This window comes from Podarcis filfolensis, assembly GCF_964270895.1.
Source record: "Podarcis filfolensis genome assembly, chromosome: 8".
Classification (NCBI taxonomy): domain Eukaryota; kingdom Metazoa; phylum Chordata; class Lepidosauria; order Squamata; family Lacertidae; genus Podarcis; species Podarcis filfolensis.
This window is the reverse complement of record NC_139611.1, coordinates 88983984-89010765: the sequence shown is the minus strand read 5'-3', so window position 1 is coordinate 89010765 and position 26782 is coordinate 88983984. Positions and strand designations below refer to the sequence as shown.

Here is a 26782-nt window from a genome sequence, read left to right as displayed (position 1 = left end):
CCAGTAGTGATGTATGGAAGTGAGAGCTGGACCATAAAGAAGGCTGATCGCTGAAGAATGGATGCTTTTGAATTCTGGTGTTGGAGGAGACTCTTGAGAGTCCCATGGACTGCAAGAAGACCAAACCTCTCCATTCTTAAGGAAATCAGCCCTGAGTGCTCACTGGAAGGACAGATCCTGAAGCTGAGGCTCCAAGACTTTGGCCACCTCATGAGAAGAGAAGACTCCCTGGAAAAGACCCTGATGTTGGGAAATGACACAAGGAGAAGCGGATGACAGAGGACGAGATGGTGGGACAGTGTTCTCGAAGGTGCCAGCATGAGTCTGACCAAACTGCGGGAGGCAGTGGAAGACAGGAGTGCCTGGCGTGCTCTGGTCCAGGGGGTCACAAAGAGTCGGACACCACTAAAAGACTAAACAACAAACAACAGTGCTTTTTGAAAATACATAGGGAAAAGGATTATTTTAAGTATTGACATTTCAAAATGCTTTCCTAGCTGACCGAGGCCCCCTTTGGAATTGGAAGCCTGGGCCAAGTGGCCCATATGCCCCCCCCCCCCGGCTGGGCCTGGGTGGAGGAAATAGATTTCAGTACAGCTTCCAGGAGTTGGCAGCCTTAATCCGGAGTGACTCCGCATTGTCTCCGGAGGAAGCAGGCCTTCGCTCCCCGACCCCACCCCTCTCTTCCCGCAAGAGGGCGTCGCCTCCTTCGGGCACCCCCCACCCCACCCACGGGCGCATTCCTGGCGCCTGAATCAGAAGCTGCTGGGGCCGAGCAGCGGAATCCGGGGGGGGGGGGGGCGTGACTCCGGATCGGACACGCTCCGCTTCCTCGCTGCAGTCCAGGAACCGGCAGAGCCAGTTCGCCAGCAGGAAGAGAAAGCTCCTGAGTTTGCTCCTCCCTGTGCAAAACCAACAGCTCTCTCTGGTCGGAGTGCGAATCTATTAATTCGGAGCCGCTTCGGATTGTTAGTCTCAAGGAGGAGCCGCTTCTCCCTCGCAAACTGCTCTTTGTTGTTTAGTCGTTTAGTGGTGTCCGCCTCTTCGTGACCCCCTGGACCAGAGCACGCCAGGCCCTCCTGTCTTCCACTGCCTCCCCCAGTTTGGTCAAACTCATCTGGTAGCTTTGAGAACACTGTCCCACCATCTCATCCTCTGTCGTCCCCTTCTCCTTGTGCCCTCCATCTTTCCCAACATCAGGGTCTTTTCCAGGGAGTCTTCTCTTCTCATGAGGTGGCCAAAGTCTTGGAGCCTCAGCTTCAGGATCTGTCCTTCCAGTGAGGTGGGCAGGGGTGAGGAACTCCCTGGTCCTGAATGGGGTAACTGTGCCCCTGAAGGACCAGGTGCGCAGCCTGGGAGTCATTTTGGACTCACAGCTGTCCCTGGAGGCGCAGGTCCATTCTGTGTCCAGGGCAGCTGTTTACCAGCTCCATCTGGTACACAGGATGAGGCCCTCCCTGCCCGCAGACTGTCTCGCCAGAGTGGTGCATGCTCTGGTTATCTCCCGCTTGGACTACTGCTATGCGCTCTACGTGGGGCTACCTTTGAAGGTGACCCAGAAACTACAACTAATCCAGAATGCGGCAGCTAAACTGGGGACTGGGAGCGGCTGCTGAGACCACATAACACCAGTTCTGTAAGACCTACATTGGCTCCCAGTACGTTTCTGAGCACAATTCAAAGTGTTGGTGCTGACCTTGAAAGTCCTAAACTGCCTTGGCCCGGTATACCTGAAGGAGCGTCTCCACCCCCATCGTTCTGCCCAGACACTGAGGTCCAGCTTCGAGGGCCTTCTGGCGGTTCCCTCCCTGCGAAAAGCCAAGTTACAGGGAACCAGGCAGAGGGCCTTCTCGGTGGTGGCGCCCGCCCTGTGGAACTCCCTCCCACCAGATGTCAAAGAGAAAAATAACTACCAGACTTTTAGAAGACTTCTAAAGGCAGCCCTGTTTAGGGAAGCTTTTAATGTTTTAATGTTTAATAGATGACTACTATTAATAGTATTATTATTATTACAGAACTGTTTTTAGAAATAAATGATAGAACGGACAAGCCCAGCAGCAGGGGGCGTGAAGGCAAGGCTGTGTGTTGTTTCTTAGCGGCGCCTGCCAATTCATAGTGGTAGACTGCCTTGGAAGCTGGAGGTTCGACTGAGCTCAATGGGATACACCTCCAGTCATTTTTCCCCGCAGCTGCGAGCCTGCAAAAGGCAGGGCATGCTGGGAAATCATGAAATGGTGGGGATGAGAAAGGGGAGTCTGAAATATATATATTTTTTCAAAAAAAAATTTATTTGTTTTTCCAATATTTTAACAAACACAGCAACAAAGAAGAAAAACATTACAATATCAAAAAACAAACAGACAAACAAAACATTTATCTTGACTAATCCCACTTTTGTTATCGTTGTAAAGTGACTTCCTCAAATCCCCCTGGCTGAGTTTCCAAATAGCTAATTGGAGCTGTTTTCCAACACTATTTTCGTATAAGATTTACTTGTTCAATTAACATCTTTATTTCTTTTCATTTTGACTCCAATCCATAATGTTATACAATTTCACGTAGTTACATCCTGGGCCAATTTGTTACTCACAAATATTTCTATTTAAGTTGAAATATATTTCCATACACACACACACACACACACTCAAAAAGGAATTCTATCTAGCCTTTTGAAACAGTCAGTTAACGGGGAAACTAAAAGATAAGGACAACAGAGATTTTAAGACAGATTGGGAACTGTTTATGCTGCATTTAAAGAACTATTGTAAAGAAGTGGACCCACTAGCATGGTTTGCCTAAACACAATGAAGAAAACAAACAAACAAAAAAGATGCAATATGGGAAAGATGATAAAAAAATTGAAACGACTGTAACAATATTTAATTGAAAGATTATAAAATGTAACTAGAAGACAAGAGGCAGGAGAAGGAAATACTTAAGGAACCTGAAATTGAGGTTGGGGGAAGAAAAGTAGGGATTTATATACTATTTTGTTGAAAACATGGATTGTGATGGATATAACATTTGTAAAATTAAAAAAAAAACCTATTAAAAAGGAAAAGAAACAGTCATTTAAGGCCGATCTCAACCTCCTTCTGTCTCTTTTCTTTTTTTCTGGCACGGCAGGCGGAAATTCAACCGGTGAAGTTTTTCCCCAGCACAGGATTCAGACTAGTGGACGGGCGCTAGGACCCCGCGGCGCCCTCGGGGCGGCTCCGCTGCAGTGACTCGCTCGGGCGTGGTAGATCCCGCAGCGGACCCGACGGAGAGCCGCCCGCAGCAGAAGCGACCCCGCAGCAGCTTCGGCCCCAAGGTAAGAGTCCGGGAGCAGATCCCGACCTGCAGGCTGGTTCTGGGCACCAACTGGGGTTCCCCCCCCCCTTCCAGGCAGTGGATCCCTTGGGGAGATCACGGGTGGATCCCGGTCCCCCCATTAATAACTACGGGGAGGATCTACTTCCTCCACTGGGCCTCCTCTGGCTCCCTTGCCCTAAATCTTGTCCACTGTCCATTTCCCCTCCCTCTAAATCCCCTGGAGCCCATTTGGACGCGATCCGGCGCGCACTAGATCCCTCCCTGCTCTCTCTCTCTATCTCTCAGCATTAGTTTCCGTTTTGGAATCTACTCCCCCCGCCGCAAAACTCGCCCTTCCTTTTCACACACATCTTCTCTCCTTCGAAGGAGATCATTCACCCACCCGCCCTAAATCATCCAATCTGTCGTCATTGTCAACCCTACTCAGAGTAGACCCATTGGGATTAATGCACACGACTCACCTCGGCCCATTGACTTTAATGGGTGTTTTTCTGAGTAGACTTTAGTTGGATACAATAGCCCTCTTTTTTTCCGGGATCCCCCTATAGCTGGTGATTTTCCACTGGGAATGCTTTTCCTTTCCCGCCCAACTTTTTCCGTTATGGGTCTGTATCGGTTCCTGGGATCTGTTGCCCTTGGCCCCAATCCGAGGCCGCTCCACGAAGGATGCCTCCCAACCACCCTTCAAAAGTTCCAGGAACTTTATGGGGTCTACAATGAGACACGTATGATGTTGGGAGCGAGATAATCTAGTAAGGGATCCATTCTAAGGTTACCAGATTTTTTCAGTGAATCCGGGGACACTTTTCAAATTCAATCGATTTTGTATGGGGACCGATTTGTAAATCCGGGGACTTTTCCCTGGGAAATGGGGACATCTGGTAACCTTAATTCAGTCACTTTACAGGATTTAATACTTTGCAGAAGTTTTGTCTAGTGATTCCTCTCTCTGTGTGTGTTTTCCCAGCCCCAAACTGCCCCAATTTAGCCCCGATCCCTGCATCACGGGGTTGGTCTAGATGACCCCTGGGATCCCGTCCAAATCGACAATTCTACGATTCTCACAGCTCCTTTGGCTATAGGGCTGTACACACACTCTCTCTCTCCTAGGCAACACTATTGCAAACTCCTCCACAAACCATTGCAAAATATCAGATCCAGCGAAGTCAACAGATCCCTGCTGTCTGTGTTGAGCTGCTCTCCAAACTGGGGAGGGTTCCTCTTGTGTTGGAGCATTTTCCTCCGCTGCAATGATCTGGATCCCGGCCCAGATCTCAAGGTTTCAGTGCAGCCATCTTCCACTTTTGTTATATTTCATGACGCCAAACCATCCTTTTATTCCGAAGCCTTTTTAAATTTCCAGGAAAGCTTTTTCTTTGTGGGGGTGGGAAGTCTACTGTGCACAGGGGAGCTTACTCCCAGGTAAATGTGCCCAGGACTCCAACAAAGGGCAGATCCGTACATTTGAAACATATTCAACGCACATTCAAAGAGCATGTCTTCACCCCAAGAATGCTGGGAACCGTAGTTTGGTTCAGGGCGCCGCAAATGGTAGCTTTGTGAAGGGAAGCTCTGATTCCCAGGATTCTTTGGGGGGAATCATGTGCTTCAAATGCGCATTTGCTATTCTTTGAATGTGTATATCTGCCCACATCTTAAACATCAAACCCTTTTTTGTAACCGCAGGGAACCCTGGGAGTTGCAGGCAGGGCTGTGAATCAGGAGGCTCTGGCAGGCGGATCTGTAAGCGCCCGCAGAACTACACACCCCAGAGTTCCTTCCGAGGAGGAGCCTGTGACAGTTAATCCGGTTTCACTCCCCCCGACAGACACGCCAGGCTGTTAGGCCTGCATAGTTCCTCCAAACACACACACACACACAAACACACACACAAGACAGGAATGTTGGAAAGGACATTTCCAGCTTCTGTTTTTAAACTGGTGCCCCAAAAACATTTCTTAAATGCCTTCCTTTCTCCAAACGCCAGCGATGTTTCTTAGAGGGTCCTGCTCTTAAGTGATTTCTTTTTTTGGGGGGGGGGTAACAATCTAGTGGAAAATGAGATTAAAAAGAAGAAACATGGGGTATCTGGGTCGTCTTTGCAGCTTCGGAAAGAAAAATACGGATTTTACTAGCTGGGGAAAAGGAAGTAACTGGGGAAGTCTGAGCAGTTTTATCCAACTATAACGCGCGCGCACACACACACACACAGCTGGCCAAACATGGTGTCTTCTGTATGTTTTGGACTACAATTCCCATCAGCACTAGGTTTGGGGAGGATGGATGTCAGGATTCCCAGGTAATAATAATAATAATAATAATAATAATAATAATAATAATAATAATAATAACAACAACAACTTTTTTAAAAAATAATTTTTATTTATACCCCGCCCTCCCCAGCCAAGGCCGGGCTCAGGACGGCTAACAAGCAATAAAAACAAGTTGAATGAATACAACTTAAAAACAAGATTAAAATACTACATTAAAATATGAAAATGCAGCCTCATCACAGGAGGAGAAAGGAAAAAGAAAGAGGGGGAGGGAATCAAATTGGCTCCAAGCCAAAGGCCAGGCGGAACAACTCTGTCTTACAGGCCCTGCAGATCTAGTATTGTTTAGATCTATAGTATAGATCTATAGTATTGTTTAGTTCTACTTTAGATCTAGTCGTGTGGGAGGCTGTGGGGACAAGGAGTGCTTAGAGCAGGAAAAGCCGATTGCATTCTCTTCCCTCTGCCCCTTCCTTGTCCATATGGGATCTGAACAATTTCCGATCGCCCAAACTCCCTCTCTGTGTCCTCTGCTCCTCGCCACCAACATTTAAAACCAGAATTTGTGCTGTTCGGGTGTGACGAGATTTGCAAATAACCCTTCGCCGGAAAGGTTGAACATGCAAAAACTAAACAAAACAAAAACCAACAAAGAGTTTCATGGCACCTGTAAGACCAGCATATTTCATAGAATCGTAGACATGGGAGGGGAGTCCCTGAGGGTCATCTAGTCCAACCCCCTGCAAATATGGCAGAAACATTTCTGGACCCCAGTCCATTTCTATCCGAACGCAGGGTTATCCTGAGTTGCAGGTTCACACATGCACACATGACATCACGCACAAATGGAAACGCACAGACGCACATGGTTAAGGGGTGGGAATGGTTAAGACTGAGGATCAGTGCCAGATTTATGCATAAGCTAAACAAGCTATAAGGGATGCGGGTGGCGCTGTGGGTTAAACCACTGAGCCTCTTGGGCTTGCCGATCAGAAGGTCGGCGGTTCGAATCCTGGCGACGGGGTGAGCTCCCATTGCTCGGTCCCTGCTCCTGCCCACCTAGCAGTTTGAAAGCACGTCAAAGTGCAAGTAGATAAATAGGAACCACTCCGGCGGGAAGGTAAACAGCGTTTCCGTGCGCTGCTCTGGTTCGCCAGAAGCGGCTTAGTCCTGCTGGCCACATGACCCGGAAGCTGTACGCCGGCTCCCTCGGCCAGTAAAGCGAGATGAGCGCTGCAACCCCAGAGTCGTCCACAACTGGACTTAATGGTCAGGGGTCCCTTTACCTTTAAGCAAGCTCTAGCTCAGGGCCCCACTCTCTTGGGGCCCCCATAAAATTTAAAGGAAAAAAGAACCTGGATGTACATTTCCAAAATATAAGATAAAAAACAAATAAAACAAAACCTACATACAGCAACCGTGGTTTGTGTTGTGTCGGCTCCTGTGATGTAAGTAATGGGCCCTGCCTGCTAGCCTGCTCCCTGAAATATCCCCGGTTTGATGGCTTGAGATACCTATTAGGTCCCTCAATTATCTAGCATATATTCAACACAAAAAACAGCAACAATTTGTTGTGGACAAAGGACAGCTGGACATATCAAGGGCCCCATTACCTTCAGGAGCTGAGGGCCGCATCAAACCTCAATCTGGCCCTGTTGAGGACAGTAGGAAATTAAATGCAGGAAAAGTACAAGGAGCGGTGATTACCTTTTTGAACAGTGACCATTAAGTTAAGCCTGTTTTTTCCAAGCGTGGCTAAAGACCTTTCCCTGAGCTTTTCTAAATCCCCTGATCTCTTTCGTTCCTCCTGTTCCTCCCGGAGGGTGTGTGTCACGTTAAAATAGTCTAAAATAAAATAGTCTAAAATAGATACAGAGTTTTTGGAGGGAGCGGTTCATTGTTGCAACCCAGCAGCTTCCTTGTTTGCATGCTATGCCTTTGACCCCCACCTCCCACCCCCCTGCAAGGGGTGGGGTCCCACTTCATGTAACCTTCCCCCCCCCCCCCCGGAGACTATTCTCAGGTACGCTAGCTTCTACAAGGCTGATATCTAGCATTTGGGTACAGGCAGAATTCTTACTATTAACCTCTTAGAGTATTCTTTGGGAAAGAAAACAGGATGGAGACATTTTAAATAACATGCACCCCCCCCCCTCTTCTTCTTCTTCTTCTTCTTCTTCTTCTTCATCAGCAATCCCTCGTAGCTGAGTAAGATTGTCTTCCATAAACACGGTTTTAAAAGTGAGTCCGTAAGTGACTGTGGAGGCCAATTCTGGATCCACACGTCCTTCCATAGTGGGGACATTGGTTCCTGGGCGGGAGTTGATCCCGGTGTGGATTTGCCAAGTGTGCCTTCCTCTTAGCACGTTTCTCCCTTGCGTCCTGAGTTCGAGTGTCTTCAAAGCCCAGGACGCCTTTGGTCAAGGCTGTTCTCCAACTGGAGCGCTCGCAGGCCAGTGTTTCCCAGTTATCGGTGTTTATACTACATTTTTTTGATTTGCCTTGAGACAGTCTTTGAACCTCTTTTGTTGACCACCAGCATCACACTTTCCATTTTTAAGTTCAGAGTAGAGTAGTTGCTTTGGAAGACGATCATCAGGCATCTGCACAACATGACCAGTCCAACGAAGTTGATGTTGAAGAATCATTGCTTCAACACGGGTGATCTTTGCTTCTTCCAGTACACTGGTATTAGTTCGCCTGTCTTCCCAAGTCATGTGCCTTAAATATTAAGGGTCATAGCTTAGTTTTAAAAAGAAGTAAAGGCATAGGGTGTTCTCCCCCCCTTTTTTGGAGTGGGTGGGTGTTACACCCTGTAAATTGATAAATAAAGGCAAGACACCCTGCTGTATAATCTATTCCAGACATCCAGAAATCTATTCCAGTTTTGTGTTGTGCTTTACAGTGTAATCCTATAAATGTGAGTCAGAAAGAAAGAAAGAAAGAAAGAAAGAAAGAAAGAAAGAAAGAAAGAGCTCCATTGACTTCAATGGGACCTTCTCCCAGTCTGTGGGCACAGGATTATATTGTCAGTCTTTGGAGGTTTCTTCCTATTGAAGCTTACTCAGAGATGTGTGAATTTACCCCTTAATTTATTCAGATTTTTTTAAACCCCTCCTTCAACCAAAAGGGTTCTCAGAGCAGTTTGTACAGAGTAAAGCAACAGAATTTCTCCCTGCAGGATTACTATATAACAGACACGGTGCATAAGAAAATGAGGATGGGGAGGGTAGAGGAAATGGGGGGGGGGAGGAAACAAATTTGGGCAAAAAGTGTTCAATAGTAGCTCTTATTCAAATGGGAAAGGAAACAGTTCAGGGACAGGAGTTGGGAACAGAATCAGATTTGCGTTACACAATAGGACTTAGGTTGGCTGGGTATGTTACATTGGTAAAAAAACACTATGTAATTCTCCCCCCTTAACAAAAGAAAAGAAAGACCTGCTGCTTAATTCTCTAATTTTAAGGTTCTTAGCATTAAGAAAATGTGACAAGGTGTTACCTGAAATGTGTTTTACTCGTAACAGTTCTTGTGACCAATGTAACACCACAATGTGCATCTTGCGCAGCAGAAGTCGTATGTGTGTGTGTTTTAAAAAATATTTTTATTAGGAATTTCAGCAAAACATTTTATCGAAAAACATATCATCCTTAATTCCCCCCTATTTTCCCCCTCCCCATAAAATAACCCCCCCCTCTCCCCAGACTTCCCTCAGCTACTCTCTCTGGTTTATCAACAAGTGTTATTCTCTACATGTTACAAAATTGTATGGATCCTTAATTTATCTGACTGACTGTTATCAGTAAAAAGTTTGTGAGTGTTTATTCAAAACCTGCCAAGGAGTCCAGTTCGTTTTGTTGTTTCTTTAGGTAAATTGTAAAAGGTTCCCACTCATCTTTAAAGTCACAGTTATCCTTTTTCCGTAGTTTATGTGTAAATTTTGCCAGTTCTGCGTAGTCCATCAATTTTTCTTGCCATAATTCTTTAGTCGGGATTTTCTCGTTCTTCCATCCTTGTGCTATTAAGACTCTCGCCGCCGTTGTCGCATACATGAAAATATTTTTCAATTTCCTTGGCAGGTCTTTCCCTACAATCCCTAACAAAAATGCTTCAGGTTTTTAAACAAATGTTAGATGGAGCATTTTCTTCAATTCATTGTATATCATTTCCCAAAACTTTAATTTCATTACAATCTCACCACATATGGTAAAAAGTCCCTTCCTTTTCCTTACACTTCCGGCACACATTTGAGTTGGTTTTATACATTTTTCCTAACTGCACTGGTGTCATATACCATCTATACATCTTCTTCATATACCGTATTTTTTGCTCTATGACTCACTTTTTCCCTCCTAAAAAGTAAGGGGAAATCTGTGTGCGTCTTATGGAGCGAATGCAGGCTGCGCAGCTATTCCAGAAGCCAGAACAGCAAAAGGGATTGCTGCTTTCACTGCGCAGCGATCCCTCTTGCTGTTCTGGCTTCTGAGATTCAGAATATTTTTTTTCTTGTTTTCCTTCTCCAAAAACTAGGTGCGTCTTGTGGTCTGGTGCGTCTTATAGAGTGAAAAATACGGTAATTTTCTTTCAACAAGGAACAATCTGTAAATTTTAAGTCAGTTTTCCACAACCTTTCCCAGTCTTCCAACATAATATTATGACCTATATCTTGTGCCCATTTAATCATCACTGATTTCACCTCTTCATCTTTCGTCTCCTATTCTAGCAGGATGTTATATGCACCCTTCAATAATAAACCCTTCAATAATAATAAGCAGAAGTTTTTTTTTGTGTGTGTGTGTGTGTTTTAAACAAACTTTCCTTTCTCTCCAAACAGAGAAAGCACTTCTGAAAATGTTCCTTGTCAAAAACTTCCTTGGTGGAGGAGGAGGTGGTGGCGGCGGCGGCGGAGGCAACATCAAGATCGGGGGAGCGAACATCAACATTGGCAATGTTATCGGAGGGTTTTTAGGTGGTGGAGGGGGGAGTGGAGGTGGTGGAGGCGGCGGCGGCGGAGGAGGCGGAGCCATGGGAATCCTGGGAGGAGTCATCAGTGCCATCAGGTGAGTTTTTTTAAAAAAACAAGTTTATTTACAACATATGCACAAATGTTTATAAAACAAACAGCAGCAAAACCACAACCAAAAGCAAATAAAAAAGTATACAGTGGACGCTCGGGTTGCGAACATGATCCGTGCGGGATGCACGTTCGCAACCCGCAGCGTTCGCAACCCGTGTCTGCGCACACGCGGGTTGCGATTTGGCGCTTCTGCGCATGCGCGACCGCCGAAACCTGGAAGTAGCCCGTTCCGGTACTTCCGGGTTTCGGTGGTCTGTAACCCAAAAAAATGCAACCTGAAGTGGCTGTAACCCGAGGTATCACTGTACAAATAATCCATAACAACGTACCTAAATTTATACAAAACAAATAGCAAACAACACACCCACCCACCCACCCCATATTTCTGTTCTTCTTTTCTTCCAGTTGACTTCCTTCATCCTCTCTACACGGTTCTCTTTTCATTTTTAGTAAACTGTCTCCATCATAGTTTGTTATTCCCCCCCTTTTTAATACAATTTTTAACTTAAGTACCATAAATTATCCTGCAGAAGTTAATCGAAACAAGTCTAAGTATTAATTTGAGAGGAGTGCTTTTTAAGGTGTTCTCTATATTTTCCCCATTCTTTTTGAAATTTTTGCTTGGACTGACGCCTAATTGCCTCTGTCAGTCTGGCCAATTCAGTGTAGTCATATAATTTATCCTGCCATTCTTTTTCCCCAAATTTTTGGCAATTAGTGAGTTTATTACCGTATTTTTCGCCCTATAGGACGCACTTTTTCCCCTCCAAAAATGAAGGGGAAATGTGTGTGCGTCCTATGGGGCGAATGCAGGCTTTCGCTGAAGCCTGGAGAGCGAGAGGCGTCGGTGCGCACCGAAACCTCTCGCTCTCCAGGCTCCAGGAAGCTATCCGCAAGCCTTGCACGCCCGGGGGAGTTCCCCCAGGCGCGCAAGGCTTGCAGGCGGCAGCCTGCAGCGCGGAGCACGGGGCACCCTCCAGAGGACGCCCCGTGCTTCGCGCAGGTGTCCGCAGCCTGCCGCCCGGCGCGTGGGGCGCCCTGAAGCAGAGCGCCCCTCGCGCCGGGCAGACATCGGCCAGCCCCACAAGCTCGGGGGACAGCGGGGAGGCGCAGCGCCACCATCCCACTGTTCCCCGACCTGGTTTTGGGGGGGAAATAAAGGGGAATTTTTTTTTCCTTTATTTCCCCCCCAAAAAAGTAGGTGCGTCCTATGGGACGGAGCGTCCTATGGGACGAAAAATACGGTATATTGCTTATGTAACTGGCTTGTAAATAGCCACTTGCCTGCTTACCAGGTAACCAGAAAGGGAAGACAGTGGTAGTTTTTCTTCCAAGCGTTTAATGCGCCACAAATTATCGCAGAGGCATGCAGGTATAAATTATTATGGCCTTACACCTTGTCTGCCACCCTGTGGCAGGGCAGCATGAAAATGGCCCAGCGATCTGGGATCCATCCAGCCACAGTGCTCACTGGATCCCACCAATCAAAATATGTCAGTTTCCTCCTAACGTGATTGGAGATTTCACTATTTAGGCTACTAAGGCAGCAGATGGATTCATCTGAGTCAAAGGTCTGACCCACTTTTAGTGCCAAGACCCAGCCTGAAAAATGGGGAGGGATATGAAAGAAGAGAGGAACTCTGAGCACGTGCAAAGTTATTTTCTCCATAATCCTGAGCTGCTACATTGCACACATTAGGCTTCCAGAACTGAAAGAATAACTTGCAAATCAGCTCAATCCCCAATATCTTTTTTTATTTTGAAATGAAATATCGCTTAGGAACCTGGATCTGGGGTGGGTGTGTGGTTCAGATGTCACCTTGCTTTATTTCCTGTGTGTATTTCTGTTTGTGTGGCTGAGAGAGAGCAATGTCAAGGCAAAGGGCTTATATTAAGTGTCAAACCTTTGCATACTTTTGCGTGTAGGGTTAGGCTGGACTGAGTCCCAAAAGCCCACAGCCCCGGAACTCACCTTCCTTATTTATTTGTTATTGATTTATTTAGAGCATTTGAATCCCGCTCCTCAGGCAAAATGGCTCTGGAGTGGCTTACATGCAGATGGTCAAAACAAGACAATTGTTGGTGGAGCATGAGACTCTTAATCTTAGGGTTATCCGTTCGGACGCCACATTGGGCAAAAGATTCCTCCTTGCAGGGCGCTGGACTAGAATTCAGCCTTTCTCAACCTGTAGGTCCCCAGATGTTGTTGAACTACAACTCCCATCACCCCTAGCTAGCAAGGTCAGAGCCCAGGGATGATGGGAGTTGTAGTCCAACAACATCTGGGGACCCACAGGTTGAGAACTGCTGGACTAGATGATTCTTGTGGTCTCTTCCAACTCTACAATTCTATTATTCTAAGACGGTTCCTGCCCGCCGTCTTTCAATCTGGAAAGAAACAATAGACAGCACACAAGGCAAACAGGACGGGGAGGGAAGAGGAAGAAGAAAAAACCAAACCTGGGCAACAGTTCATGCAATGACCAGCTTGCATAGTTGAGGGGTAGGAGGTTCCTGATAGAGCTGGGCTTTGGGCAAAACTTCCTTGTCCTTTGGGCTGGGGGTTAGTTGGGTTAAGCCATTCTTCGCTAACCAGGTGGACTACAACTCCCACCAGCCCCAACCAGCACAGCCATGGGAGTTGTAGTTCAAAACATCTGGTTGCTGAAGACCTTTGCAGGCTCCCAGCTCCATCTTCTCCTTCTATCCAATCTTGGAAGCAAAAGGGGTTTATGTGTTTGCTGAGGACTGAGGAAAGGCAAGGTTCTCCACCACTGGGAGGTACCGCACTTTTCTACGTATAAGACAAGTACAGTCATACCTCATGTTAAATTTGCGTCAGGTTGAGCATTTTCAGGTTGCGTCCCGTGGCGACCCAGAAGTACCGGAAAGGGTTACTTCCGGGTATTGCCGCTCGCGCATGCACAGATGTGCTAAATGACGTCACATGCAGAAGCGGCGAATTGCGACCCGCGCACGCGCAGACGCGGGTTGCATTCTGCTCATGTTGCGAACGGGCCTCCGGAATAGATCCCGTTCGCAACCAGAGGTACCACTGTATTTTTATGTGAAATTAATGTTTAAAAATTGGGGTCGTCTTATACACCGGTAGGGCAGAGGGGGGCGAGTGACTGGTTGCTGCCGCGAGCCTGAGATTGTCTTCAGTGTTCGTGTGGGTGATTGGCAGCAGCTGGTGGCGAGCGGTGAGACGTTTGGTGGCTTTTGCTCAACAACTCCTGACAATTCCCCCCCCCCCCATTTTCTTAATTTTTAGTTCCCCAAAATAGAGGGTATCTTATACACGGAAAAATACAGTATTTTGCCATTGAGGACCTTTCCTTCCACTGTTTGCAGAGATGGGCTGGTAGCTGAACGGCTAGTTCGTGTTTACCGTCGGACTGGTTTGCTAGCATGCAGGGAAACCTGGGTCAACAAGCAAAACAGCCACCAGCAGCTGGAATTAAACCCAGGTCTTCTCTATCAGAAGAAGACTCAGGCTTCTATCCCAAATACGCTTAGCTAGGGAGTGAGTCCCACTTAACTTTGGGACACTCCTTTCAGGGTAAACATTGCAGTTATTATTGTACCACTTACAGCTTTGCTGCTGAAGTTTGGACTCTCGGGAGTGAAGTCCAGGGCTCGTGAGTGGAGGAAGGCGTTTGGGGCCACACTCACCCCTTACCTTTAAATAATAATAATACTAATACTAATACTAATAATAATAATAATAATAATTTATTTATACCCCGCCCATCTGGCTGGGCTTCCCCAGCCACTCTGGGCGGCTTCCAACCAAATATTAAAATACAGTAATGCATCAAACATTAAAAGCTTCCCTAAAGAGGGCTGCCTTCAGACGTCTTCTAAAAGTTTGGTAGTTCTTCTTCTCTTTGACATCTGGTGGGAGGGCGTTCTACAGGGCGGGCGCCACCACCGAGAAGGTGCTCTGCCTGGTTCCCTGTAACTTGGCTTCTCACAGGGTGGGAACCGCCAGAAGGCCCTCCGAGCTGGACCTCAGTGTCTGGGCAGAACGATGGGGGTGGAGATGCTCCTTCAGATATATATAAAGAACCATGGTACCACTTTAGAAAGTCATGGCTTACCTCCGCCCCCAAGAATGACGGGAATTGTAGTTCGTTAAGGGCGCTGAGAGTCGTAAGGAGACCCTTGTTCGGCTCGCAAAGCTACAATTCCCAGAGTTCCCTGGGAAGAAGAAACAGAAATCAGCCGGGCATGTTTTGGGACTGGCACGGGTCAAATGGCGGAGATCTCTGGATACCAGGCTGGCGACTGGGGGAAGCCGAATGTCACTTAGAGAAGGATCTGAGATAGTTTCTTTGGAGCTTGAATTTGTTTTATTCTGGATTGTCTGATTTGATGTTTTAAGGTGTTGTCAACTTCTTTGAGATTTCTTATTTAAAATATAAAGTGGTAAATATATGATGATAGTGATATTTATAGTTATTATTATAATAATCTTCAGGGGCAAGGAGCCTCGACTTTCCATTGTGGCGACCGTAACCCAGGTCTAAGGTGCCATTTGGCGATTAGATTATATATCTGAGTTTCTAACCCTGAGAGGGATTGACTGTTAAACCTCTCTGTGAATTGTAGGTCTGGGAGGGGAATGAGTTATTTCTTCCTTTTCCTGCTGAATCATACCTGGAATTTTCCAGCTATCCTGTATGCAAATAAGGCCACAGCATGAAACACGATGATTCCAAGTCAGCCCTGCTTCTGAGCTTTCTGAAAGCGATGTTCCCACCATTCCAAGCTTTTCTCTGAGACCATGAGGGCTAGAAGCTTAGTTTAAAACTTGCAAATGCACACGCACACAGAGACATGTTACTGTTGTTTTCTTTTCTTCCTTGCATTTTGATGCCCGGTAAAAACCTTGTTTAGACCAGTCTTCCCAGGTGTGTGGAAAGTTAAAAGTAATTTTAATCTGTTTTAATATTCTACTTTTTGTATGTTTTAAAGCAGGCATCCCCAACCTGCGGCCCTCCAGATGTTTTGGCCTACAACTCCCATAATCCCTGGCTAACAGGACCAGTGGTCAGGGATGATGGGAATTGTAGTCCAAAACATCTGGAGGGCCGAAGGTTGGGGATGCCTCTTTTAAAGTATCATTTTTACTTTCCTTTGTTACTTGTTACTTTGTACTTTACATTGTTACTTGGTTTTGCTGTTTTGTAAACCATATTAAAAACAAACAAACAATTAAGCGGTGTATATACCGTATTTTTCGCTCTATATGACGCACTTTCCCCCCCTACAAAAATGAAGGGGAAATGTGTGTGCATCCTATGGAGCGAATGCAGGCTCCTTGGCTTCAGCGATAGCAACGCAAAGCCTCCGAAGCGCAGAGGGAGCGCTCCCTCCACGCTCCAGAGGCTACGCGTTGCTTTCGCTGAAGCTTGGAGAGCGAGAGGCGTCGGTGCGCACCGACCCCTCTTGCTCTCCAGGCATCAGGGATAGCCACCTGAAGGCCTTCGGAGCGCAGCACGAGTTCCCACTGCCCTCCAGAGGCTTCAGCTTCTTTTTGCTGAAGTCTTGCTCTCCCGGCTTCAGCAAAAGGAACCCGAAGCCTGCGGAGCACAGTGGAAACTCGCACTGCGCTCCGAAGGCTTCAGGGATCTTTGAGGCTGGCGGTGGGGGAAAGCAGCGCTTCCCCCCGCCAGCCCCAAAGAGCAGGTCGAAAGGAACCTGTAGCCTCCGGAGCCCAGCAGGAACTCCCGCCGTGCTCCAGAGGCCTCAGGTTGCCTTCACTGAAGCCTGGAGAGCGAGAGGGTTCAGTGCGCAGTGACACCTCTCACTCTCCAGGCTTCCAAGGTAGCCGCCTGAAGCCTCCAGAGTGCAGTGGGAACTCCCGCTGCGCTCTGGAGGCTTTGGGTGAACACACCTTGAATGCACCTTGTTTTAGAGGGGGAGAACAAGAAAAAAAAATCTCCCCCTCTCTGCGCAGCGCCCCTTCAGCGAAGTGGCAGGAGAAAACAAGGTGCGTCCTATGGTCAGGTGCGTCCTATTGAGAGAAAAATACGGTAACTTTATGAAATAAAGACACACAGAGAGTATCATAGAACTGTAGAGTTGAATGGGACCTCGGGGGTCAGCTAGTCCAACCCCCTAGATCATACGCGACAAATGGCCACCCAACCTCCATGGAAGATGGAGCAAGCTTGTTTTCTCCTGCTCTGGACGGTAGGACTCGAACCCATGGCTTCGAGTTACAAGAAGGGAGATTCCGACTCAACATCAGGGAGAACTTCTGACAGTAAGAGTCGTTTGACAGTGAAACAGTCTCCCTTGGGAGGTGGTGGACTCTTCTCCCTCGGAGGTTTTTAAGCAGAGGTTGGGTGGGGGGTTGGACTAGATGACCCCTGGGGATCCCTTCCAGCTCTACGAATCTTTGATTCTATGAACTCCTCTATGAATTCTCGAAGAGCAGGATATAGCTTTTGGGTGAGGCCCAGGGAAACCTCAGTTGGGGCTGATGGGAATTGTAGTCCAGCTCGTATTGAACCCTCCATTCCCGTCTCGATGCTTTGAAAGACCCACCGCTGATCACGTTTGTCTTTTCTGTCCTCCATGCCTGCTGTCCATCAGTGAAGCAGCCGCTCAGTACAACCCAGAACCTCCGGTAAGTCCTTCATTTCCATTTTTTTCTTTTTTCCCCTTTTTTCTTTTAAAAATATATCTTTATTAATTTAAAATAAATACATTTATGAAAAACAGATGTACATACAAGTTAACAAACATGCAACCAAACAAACAAATAACAGAAAAACCAAACCAACCACCACACTATAAGAAGATTAATATAGTTATCATCATATATACTCCTGGTATTGAACACAATTATAACATTTATAGAAAAGAAATTTAAAACTGACTTCCAATCAATCTCACGGTATTTTGTCTACCCATTACTTTATACCGCACAGTTACATATTCCTTATATAATTTCTTTTTACCTCCCTACGAACTTATATTTATACAATACAGCGATCAGTCTAATTCTGCCAAGATGTTTCCTTTTATTCCATAGTTTTCTAAATATTCTTTAAAGATTCTCCAATCCATGTAGACTTTTTATTTCGGTTGGCTTCCTGTCGCTTCCATTTTTCTTGCTGCGCAGCATTCATTGCCACTTGCGCTGGAGACAGGATACTGGGCTGCCGATTCAGGAAGCTGCCAGAAGTTTGATTTTGGCCACTGCCTGGGCTTTTATTGAATAGAATTGGGCAGGCTAGGTCCGTCCCCCCCGGCCTACACTGCTCTCAAACTTTCCAGGCACTGGTTTTCTCAAGTCCTCCAGGAACTGAACCCTGGACGTCCTGCACAGGTTCTCTCCCTCCAAACTACAGCCCATGTCCAATTCCGTGCTTCTCTGTTTCTCTCTTCTCAGCCTCCTCGCAGCCACTTTTCCAACATCGAAGCCAACGAAAGCGAAGAACAGCGGCAGTTCCGGAAGCTCTTTGTGCAGCTGGCGGGAGACGTGAGTGTTTTTGTCTCTCTATCCACCCCCCCCCCGGTGGCCTTTCCATAAACACTGAGGACTAGCCTGATGTGTCAGATGGCAATGGTGGTTGCTCGTGAGTAACCAGTCAGGACTCCGACCCGTCCTTTACAGGTTTTATTTTGTTGGTTTTTTTCAAATTTTTTTTATTGATTTTCACATTTACCACAAGGAAAAAGGAAAAACATTACAAAACAAAGAAAAAAAAAAGACACAAAAAGGAATTATTACTTCAAATCCCTAATTTCATTACATTGAAAATTGACTTCCTCCAATCCCCTCTAACTGAATTTCATTATATCACCTTTTTAACACTTCTCCAAATTCATATTTCTAATGATATTAACTCCTTTCATTTACTAACCTCTTCTCCTTTATTGATATTCTAATCCTTAATATTTACTAGCACATATTCTTATTCTACCCCTAAGCCTGTTAATTTCTTCCAAGCATTTTCTATTTATCTTATATTACAGTATTTAGCTAAATATTCTTTAAATTTCTTCCAATCTTCTTGATGCTCCTTTCTGGTCGCGGATTCTTCCAGTCGGGTCGGCCAGCTCCAAAAAGTCCAACATCTTCATCTGCCATTCTTCTATTGTTGGCATCTCTTGCTATTTCCGCTGCAGTTTTCTCTGTGAACTCGGTGGGCCTTACGTCTGAGTAAAATGCACATGGGAAATGCAAAACAACCTTCTCTAGGCTCTGAACTTTCCCTTTTGCGCTGCAGCCGACACCATTCCCTTTCTTTTGTTCTAGGACATGGAAGTCAGCGCCACAGAACTCATGAATATCCTGAACAAAGTGGTGACCCGGCGTAAGTGGAAGATTAGTTTCCTTTGTGGCCTATGGGGGTGGTATTGGAAGCCGGTGGGATGCCAACACTGATGGGAGTGTCTCATATTTATTATTTCAGTACCTATTAACCCTTATCATCCCCAACCATTGGTCATGCTGGCTGGAGCTAGTGGAGGATGAGGTCCCAACAGCCAAGTCCCGTCCGCCCCGGCTGGATGGCGCTTCCGGTTTCTGATTCCACCATTGGTCTCAACCCCCTTTTGCCTCTTCCTTTCCAGATCCGGACTTGAAGACGGACGGCTTTGGGATTGACACTTGTCGCAGCATGGTGGCTGTCATGGACGTATCCTCTTGCCAGCTGGGGATCTGGGTTTGGGTTTTGCTCCCTCTGCATTCACACACACACACACACACACACGCCCCGTATTTTTCGCTCCATAAGACTCACTTTTTTCTTCCTAAAAAGTAAGGGGAAATGTCTGTGCGTCTTATGGGGCGAAGGCCTGGTCCCTGGAGCTGAATTGCCCAGGGGGGAAAAGCAGATTGTGCTTTTGAAAGAAGGAAGTGGGTGTTGAAACAAAGCCACTGACCTAGTTTTTAGAGGAGGAAAACAAGGAAAAAATATTCTGAACGAAACAGTGGATGTGTGATTTTTGTGGTGCTTGTGGCTTTTTGCTCCTTGACTGTGCCCTGTGCAGAGCGACACAACCGGAAAACTGGGCTTTGAGGAATTCAAGTACCTGTGGAACAACATCAAGAAGTGGCAGGTAAAATGAATTTTTTTTTTTTGCATCTAGCACACTCCTATTTTGGGATGGGGCTGTGGCAGGGTGGATTTGATTTAAATCAAATTGATTTAAATCACAATTTAAATCACTAGTCAGTAAGACTTAATTTAAATCCATTTTTACAGAAAGGTTCAGCCTTGCTGGCATCCCCTTAATATTTACAACCAGAGGAAGGTTTCATTTTTGGAATCATAAATTTTCAGAGTGGTTTTTACAGTTATGTCAAAAATGACTGATTTGGTTATACTATTGGAAATACACAGGCAGGTAATTACGAAATTGTTTAAATTTGGACAACTTTTCTGCTGTACTTCATTGGAAGGAGAAAAATAATCATTTCCTTCATAACAATTCAAACAATTTATTTAACTAAAACAATAACATTATAGCATATGTATCCATGTTTGTTAACCGATGTGGTTAAACGATTTTTTTTTAAAAAAAAGCTTAGACTGAGTTTTAGCACACATGAAAAACTTAAATCAAATTCCTTTTTCCTGATGAATAGCCTTTGGACTATAATGTAACTTAAACAGAAAACTATCTTTAGAAAGATTTTTCCTCCAAAAGCATTTTATTTTAAAAATCTGATTTAAGTTTAAAAAAAAATTGATTTTTTTAAATTTTATTTTAAAGAAATCATGGATTTTTATCCACCCTGGGCTGTTGTGGAGTCTTGGGTTGGTGAGGACATTATTCCGTTTAGCTGTCCTATTTGCCTTACCTGTCTTTTTGCTCTCCTCCCCCCACCCCCACCCCCAATTTTGGGGTTTTCCGGACATCAGTGCATCTACAAGCAATTTGATACCGATCGATCTGGAACCATCGGCAGCAGTGAACTCCCAGGAGCCTTTGAGGCAGCAGGTGAGGGGCAAACGTGATTGGGTACCTAAAAAACGCCATCCACACCATACATTTAAAGCACTATGGCATCATTTTAAACAGTCCTGGCTTCCCCCAAAGAATTCTGGGAGTTGTAGTTTGTTAAAAGGGTGTTGAATCCCTTGCCGGAATTAAGATTGCTGGAAGAAATATCAACAACCTCAGATATGCAGATGACACAACCTTGATGGCAGAAAGTGAGGAGGAATTAAAGAACCTTTTGATGAGGGTGAAAGAGGAGAGCGCAAAATACGGTCTGAAGCTCAACATCAAAAAAACGAAGATGATGGCCACTGGGCCCATCACCGCCTGGCAAATAGAAGGGGAAGAAATGGAGGCAGTAAGAGATATGACTTTCTTGGGCTCCATGATCACTGCAGATGGTGACAGCAGTCACGAAATTAAAAGACGCCTGCTTCTTGGGAGAAAAGCAATGACAAACCTAGACAGCATCTTAAAAAGTAGAGACATCGCCTTGCCAACAAAGGTCCGTATAGTTAAAGCTATGGTTTTCCCAGTAGTGATGTATGGAAGTGAGAGCTGGACCATCAAGAAGGCTGATCGCCGAAGAATGGATGCTTTTGATCCCATGGACTGCAAGAAGATCCAACCTCTCCATTCTGAAGGAAATCAGCCCTGAGTGCTCACTGGAAGGACAGATCCTGAAGCTGAGGCTCCAGTACTTTGGCCACTCCGAGGTCCAGCGCGAAGGGCCTTCTGGCGGTTCTCTCACTGCGAGAAGTGAGGTTACAGGGAACCAGGCAGAGGGCCTTCTCGGTGGTGGCGCCCGCCCTGTGGAACTCCCTTCCATCAGATGTCAAGGAGATAAAGAACTACACAACTTTTAGAATATATCTGAAGGCAGCCCTGTTTAGGGAAGTTTTTAATATTTAATTCTGTATTATTTTTAACACTCAATTGGGAGCCGCCCAGAGTGGCTCAGCCAGATGGGTGGGGTATAAATAAATTATTATTATTATTATTATTATTATTATTATTATTATTATTATTTGAAGGAACCACAGAAAGGGGAAGGGACTGAAATGTTAAATTGATTGTAAAACGAATGAAATGTATAAACTTGAAAAGTATAAACAACAACAACAACAATTAATACTACTACTAATAATAATAATAATAGAAGAGCTGTTCTCTGACTAGCTCCTCCCTCTTTCCTGCCCTCCAATTTCCCCCCTTTCCTTGCCAGGCTTCCGGCTGAACGAGCAGCTGTACAGCATGATCGTGCGCAGATACTCGGATGAGAACGGGAACATGGACTTTGACAACTTCATCAGCTGTTTGGTGCGCCTGGACGCCATGTTTCGTAAGTCGGCGTCGCTGGGGGTTCTGCCAGAGGGGTCCCATGCGGGTCCCTTGTTTCCTTTCCAAAAATAGCTGTCTCGAGCAGCCGCTTGATTTGGGTCGGGTGCCTCTGGTGACTCCACCCCCAGGCTGGCTGCCTTTTCACGGGAGTCCTTGCGCCCACTTGTGTGAATGTTGACACTGCCTGGGTTGAGGGCATCACTGATCCCCGGACTTCAAGGCTGTGGCTGTTGAGTGCAGAACCACATCCTTCCGTGATGATACAGTCATATCTCGGGTTAAATGTGCTTCAGGTTGAGCACTTTTGGGTTGCGCTCCGTAGCGACCCGGAGGTAACGGAACCCGTTACTTCTGGGCTTCACTGCTCGTGCATGCGCAGATGCTCACGCGCATGTGCGAAAGCGGCGAATCGCAACACGCACGGACACGGGTTGCATTTGCTTCAGGATGCGAACAGGGATCCGGAACGGATCCCGTTCGTATCCAGAGGTACCACTGTATTAGCTTATGGTCTGTGCGTGTGGTTTGGGAGCTGCACGGACAGGGAAAAAACAATGCTGTCCAGGGTTGTCAAGACTGCGGAGAGAATAACTGGGTGCACTCTTCCCACCTTGGATCAAATCTATGCTCCCAGGTGCCATAAGAAAGCTGCAGAGATAGCGCAGGATAGTGCGCACCCTGGAAATGATCTCTTTCAGCTTCTGCCTTCTGGAAGAAGGTCCAGGGTTATAAAGACCAGGACTAGCTGCCTGAGAAACAGTTTCTATCCAAATGCGATTTTGGTTCTAAACGCAGTGTAAGGTACTCTGTGTGGGAGTATATTGTATTTAATTAGGGGGTATCAGAGTTTTTAGGGGGCCAACCAAGCTGGGATAGCAGGCTTGTTGGTTTCTGAATGTCTGATGTAGATTTTTCAATTTCGTTGTTCTGTATGGGACAATGACAATAAAGATTATCATATCGTATCCGTTCTGCTTTCAGGTGCCTTCAAATCTCTGGACAGGGATGGAAGTGGGCAGATCCGTGTGAGCTTGAAGGAGGTAAGGAGAACGTCTGACTCTTGTTCCACTCCAGGGCAAGGGAGCTGAGCAGGGGGAATCCACCGAGTGCGGAAACCCAGCAAGAATCCAAAGATCTTGGGGACAGAAGGGTTAGGGTTGCTAAGGAATGAGCCGAGCAAAAAACGACCACATGCATTTATTGTTTATTTGAAAGCGTTTATAAAACCGCTTTTTCAAAAGCACCACTAAGTGGTGCACAACGTAAAACATAAACAAAATCAGAATCATAGAGTTGGAAGGGATGCAGGAATCATAGCGGAAGCATCCCTGAGAGATGGCCGTCCAACCTCTGCTTAGAAACCTCCAAGGAAGGAGAATACTGTATTTTTCTCTCCATAAGACACACTTTCCCCCTCCTAAAAAGCAAGGGGAAATGTGTGTGCGTCTTATGGAGCGAATGCAGGCTGCACAGCTATCCCAGAAGCCAGAACTGCAAGAGGGATCGCTGTGCAGCGAAAGCAGCAATCCCTCTTGCTGTTCTGGCTTCTGAGATTCAGAATATTTTTTTTCTTGTTTTCCTCCTCCAAAAACTAGGTGCGTCCTATGATCTGGTGCGTCTTATAGAGCGAAAAATACGGTATATCACCACCCGAGGGAGTCTGGTCCATTCTTAAACAGTTCTTGCCATCGGGACATTCTAACTAATGTTCAGTCAGAATCTTACACCGTTTGTGGGATTCTGGGAACTGTAGTTTGTTATGGCTGCCAAAAGTCCGTAGGAGACCCCTCCAGTCTGGAGGGTGGCAACACAAAAAGAGGCCTTTTCTGTGGTGGCTCCCTGTTTGTGGAATGCCCTACCTAGGAAGGCTCGCTTGGCACCTTCATTACAGGGCCAGCTGAAAACTTCCCTTTATAACCAGGCCTTTGGCTTTAAACTATCTGTGGGGTGAGATGGTTTTAACGTATTTCTCTTTCCTCTTGCTTTTAATGTATTTATGTGGGGCCGATTGTCTGGCTGGTTGTAAGTCGCTTTGGGTTGCCTTGGGCAAGATAAAACAACCAACAAAATTTTAATAATAATAATAATAATAATAATAATAATAATAATAATAATAATGGTGTCACAGAGCTATAGTTCCCAGAGTGATCCAACCGCCAATCCCTCTTCCCAGAGAATTCTGGGAGTTGTTGCTCTGCGAGTCTCCTAACGACGCTCCACACCCGTAACGGACTACAGTTCCCAGGATTCTTTGGGGGGAATTCATGGCTTTTCAGAGCAGTGGGACACCGTTTTCAACGCACTGTGCAGACAGGGCTTATTTTCCTGGGCCCAGAAGAAAGAGAAGGGAGCAACTGAGTCTCCTGCTGATTTGCCGGAGGCAAACTTGCCCTAGTTCGGCTCAGGAAAAGCTTTTGCCGTGAGCTCTGCTTCCGAGGAGGGAAATAAAGAACGAGGAGATGCTGGGGCGTAAACAGCCTATGGGTGAGACGGGGAGATACAGTGGTGCCTCGCAAGACGAAATTAATCCGTTCCGCGAGTCTCTTGTCTTGCGGTTTTTTCGTCTTGCGAAGCACGGCTATTAACGGCTTAGCGGCTTTAAGAAAAAGGAAACAAACTCTCAAGAACTCGCAAGACGTTTCGTCTTGCGAAGCAAGCCCATAGGGAAATTCGTCTTGCGGAACGAGTCAAAAAACGGAAAACTCTTTCGTCTTGCGCGTTTTTCGTCTTGCGAGGCATTCGTCTTGCGAGGCACCACTGTATGGGGCAGGATAGGGGAGCAGCAGACCGGCTTGCAGGAGACGGAGAGATGCAGATGGGGAAGGAGTTGGGCTGCTGAGATGCTTCGAAGATGAGGACTAGAAACTTGGAGAGGATGTGGAAAGTGACGTTCGTCTTCTTTTCCCCAGTGGCTGCAGCTCACCATGTATTCGTAAGGCCGGCCTGCCTGTGGGATCGCGCTCCCCTCCCTCCGACATCACCGAGCCTATTCTAGACTGTTTTTAGAAGTTCCATGCTACATCTGGCCAGCAGTCCTCCCTTCGACGCGGGACAGTCTCTAATAAATCCCTTTCTTTTCTTTTTTCAGTTTCTCTTCCACTCCCTTTGCTAAAGCAAAAAAACAACAACAGGGCCCCCCTTTTACTATGTTTGTTTTATTTTGCATTTTTAACCTCCATTAGAAAAGCAACTGCTAATACAGATTTACATTAACTGTTTTGTTTACTAACAGCGGGTGGGTGTCTTTTTAAAAGAAGCCTCCAGTTTGCCGTGGTATTTGCTTTTCCTTTCCCCAGGCTGGCTCGGTTTACCACGGAGCCCATGCAGATTCTATAATTCACTATAATTTCACGACGGAACAATTGCCTTCATTTCAGGAACTGGGGAGCTGAGAGGGCCTGAATATGAAATTCTGACCCCTAGCAAAGCCACAGCTCTCCTTGGGGGACCTGTCTCTGGGCTGGTGGCAAGATCGCAACGGCAGTTGCGTGTGTCCTGTGTGCGAATTCTGCATTGTGGGTGGAGTTTGCCCCCACTAATCCTTGAGAATCATTCAGGAATAAAAAATCTATCACTTCCTGTTGACTTGCCATTTTAACTCCATTTGTTATGGGCAAGTTAGGCCAGGAGTGTTGTGATGGGAGTCGGACTCGACTGACGTGAAGGCAACGGCACACACCCCACAAATGAAGGAAATCGCCCCCCCCATTTATAAACTGGGGAGTGAGCCCCTGTAGCACTTTGCATGGATGCAATTTCAAAAGCAATAGGTCAGTAACAGCTGAAGTCCGCCCAAAACTATTTAAGGAACGCCAGTTACAGAGGCTTGCAGTTTATTAAAAAACATTTTAAAAAATCAAGAAACAGCTGGTATGATTCTGCCCAAGGGCAACTGCAAAATGTTTGCTTTGTGCAACCACAGTCTTCCTGGCAGTTTAAAAACAATGTACCTTTTTATTTTATTTTTGCAAATTGCATGGAGACTAGACTGCCATGCAGACTCTTCCCTCCTAAGCTCTATACTTGCAATACATATGCAATTTCTATGCATGCATTTTGAAGGAATAAAAGAGTAGAAAGACAACCGGTTCTCTCTCTATATATATACAGTATATTGTGCCTTGAATGATAAGTATTCCTAGAACAGATTTCCTTGAACGTGTGGCTCTGTCACCCTCTAGTGGCCATACTCGGTATTACAGTAGAGTCCCGTTCCCCCCCCCCCCACTTGGGAATCCAGAAAACTGGTGAAAGAGTTTTGTTTTGTCCCTTCCCATTTTTAATCTGGAGAGAATCCCCCCCCCCCAGTATCTGCCTCTAGTGCTGAATTTCGGAACGTGGTTCTTTGAAATCAAACAGTTCTCAAGTCTGGCTTTTTCAGATACCAGCCCTGGAAGTATGTCCAAATAAAAATATTTTTATGCCTGTCCACTCCAACATCCTGTTTTGATGTACCCCGCTCAGAATGGGTGATCACGAGGAGAGTTTTGTCCTGCATTGGATTATTATTGTTTTTTCTTAATTTGTCTAATTTTGAAAATTCGAGCAGCTGTAGGAAAAGGATCACCCACTGTCTGTCCCACTGGGACCTGGTGAAAGAGCTGTTTCAGCCAGATGAAGAGAACGTGTGCCTTTGATTTTTGAAAAAAAAAAGATATCCAAGACAGGGAGGGGGAGGGTTGCCTTTCTGTCAGATTGCAGAGAGAATCCCTTGCCTCGGAAATTTGCCAGTTGCCTGTGCCTCTCCCTCTCCCAACACCCCCTCTGTTTTCTAAACGCAAGAATAAAAGTTGTGCAATGAGAACAA

At 46.1% G+C, this 26782-nt stretch overlaps 1 protein-coding gene and 1 long non-coding RNA gene across 2 annotated transcripts in view; one reads left to right on the top strand and one right to left on the bottom strand.

Annotated features, from left to right (window-relative positions):
• LOC310769202 overlaps positions 1–26782 on the bottom strand; it is a 159198-nt gene that overhangs the window by 91185 nt on the left and 41231 nt on the right. The window lies entirely within an intron of this gene.
• Positions 3193–26782, top strand: CAPNS1 (calpain small subunit 1). Its single transcript, XM_083627922.1, has 11 exons — positions 3193–3313; positions 10423–10648; positions 17272–17305; positions 18074–18163; positions 18944–19001; positions 19261–19325; positions 19681–19749; positions 20556–20634; positions 21860–21976; positions 22957–23015; positions 24885–26782. Exons 2-11 carry the CDS (start codon positions 10440–10442, stop codon positions 24909–24911), a joined length of 807 nt encoding a protein of 268 aa, XP_083484048.1. The 5' UTR covers positions 3193–3313; positions 10423–10439; the 3' UTR covers positions 24912–26782.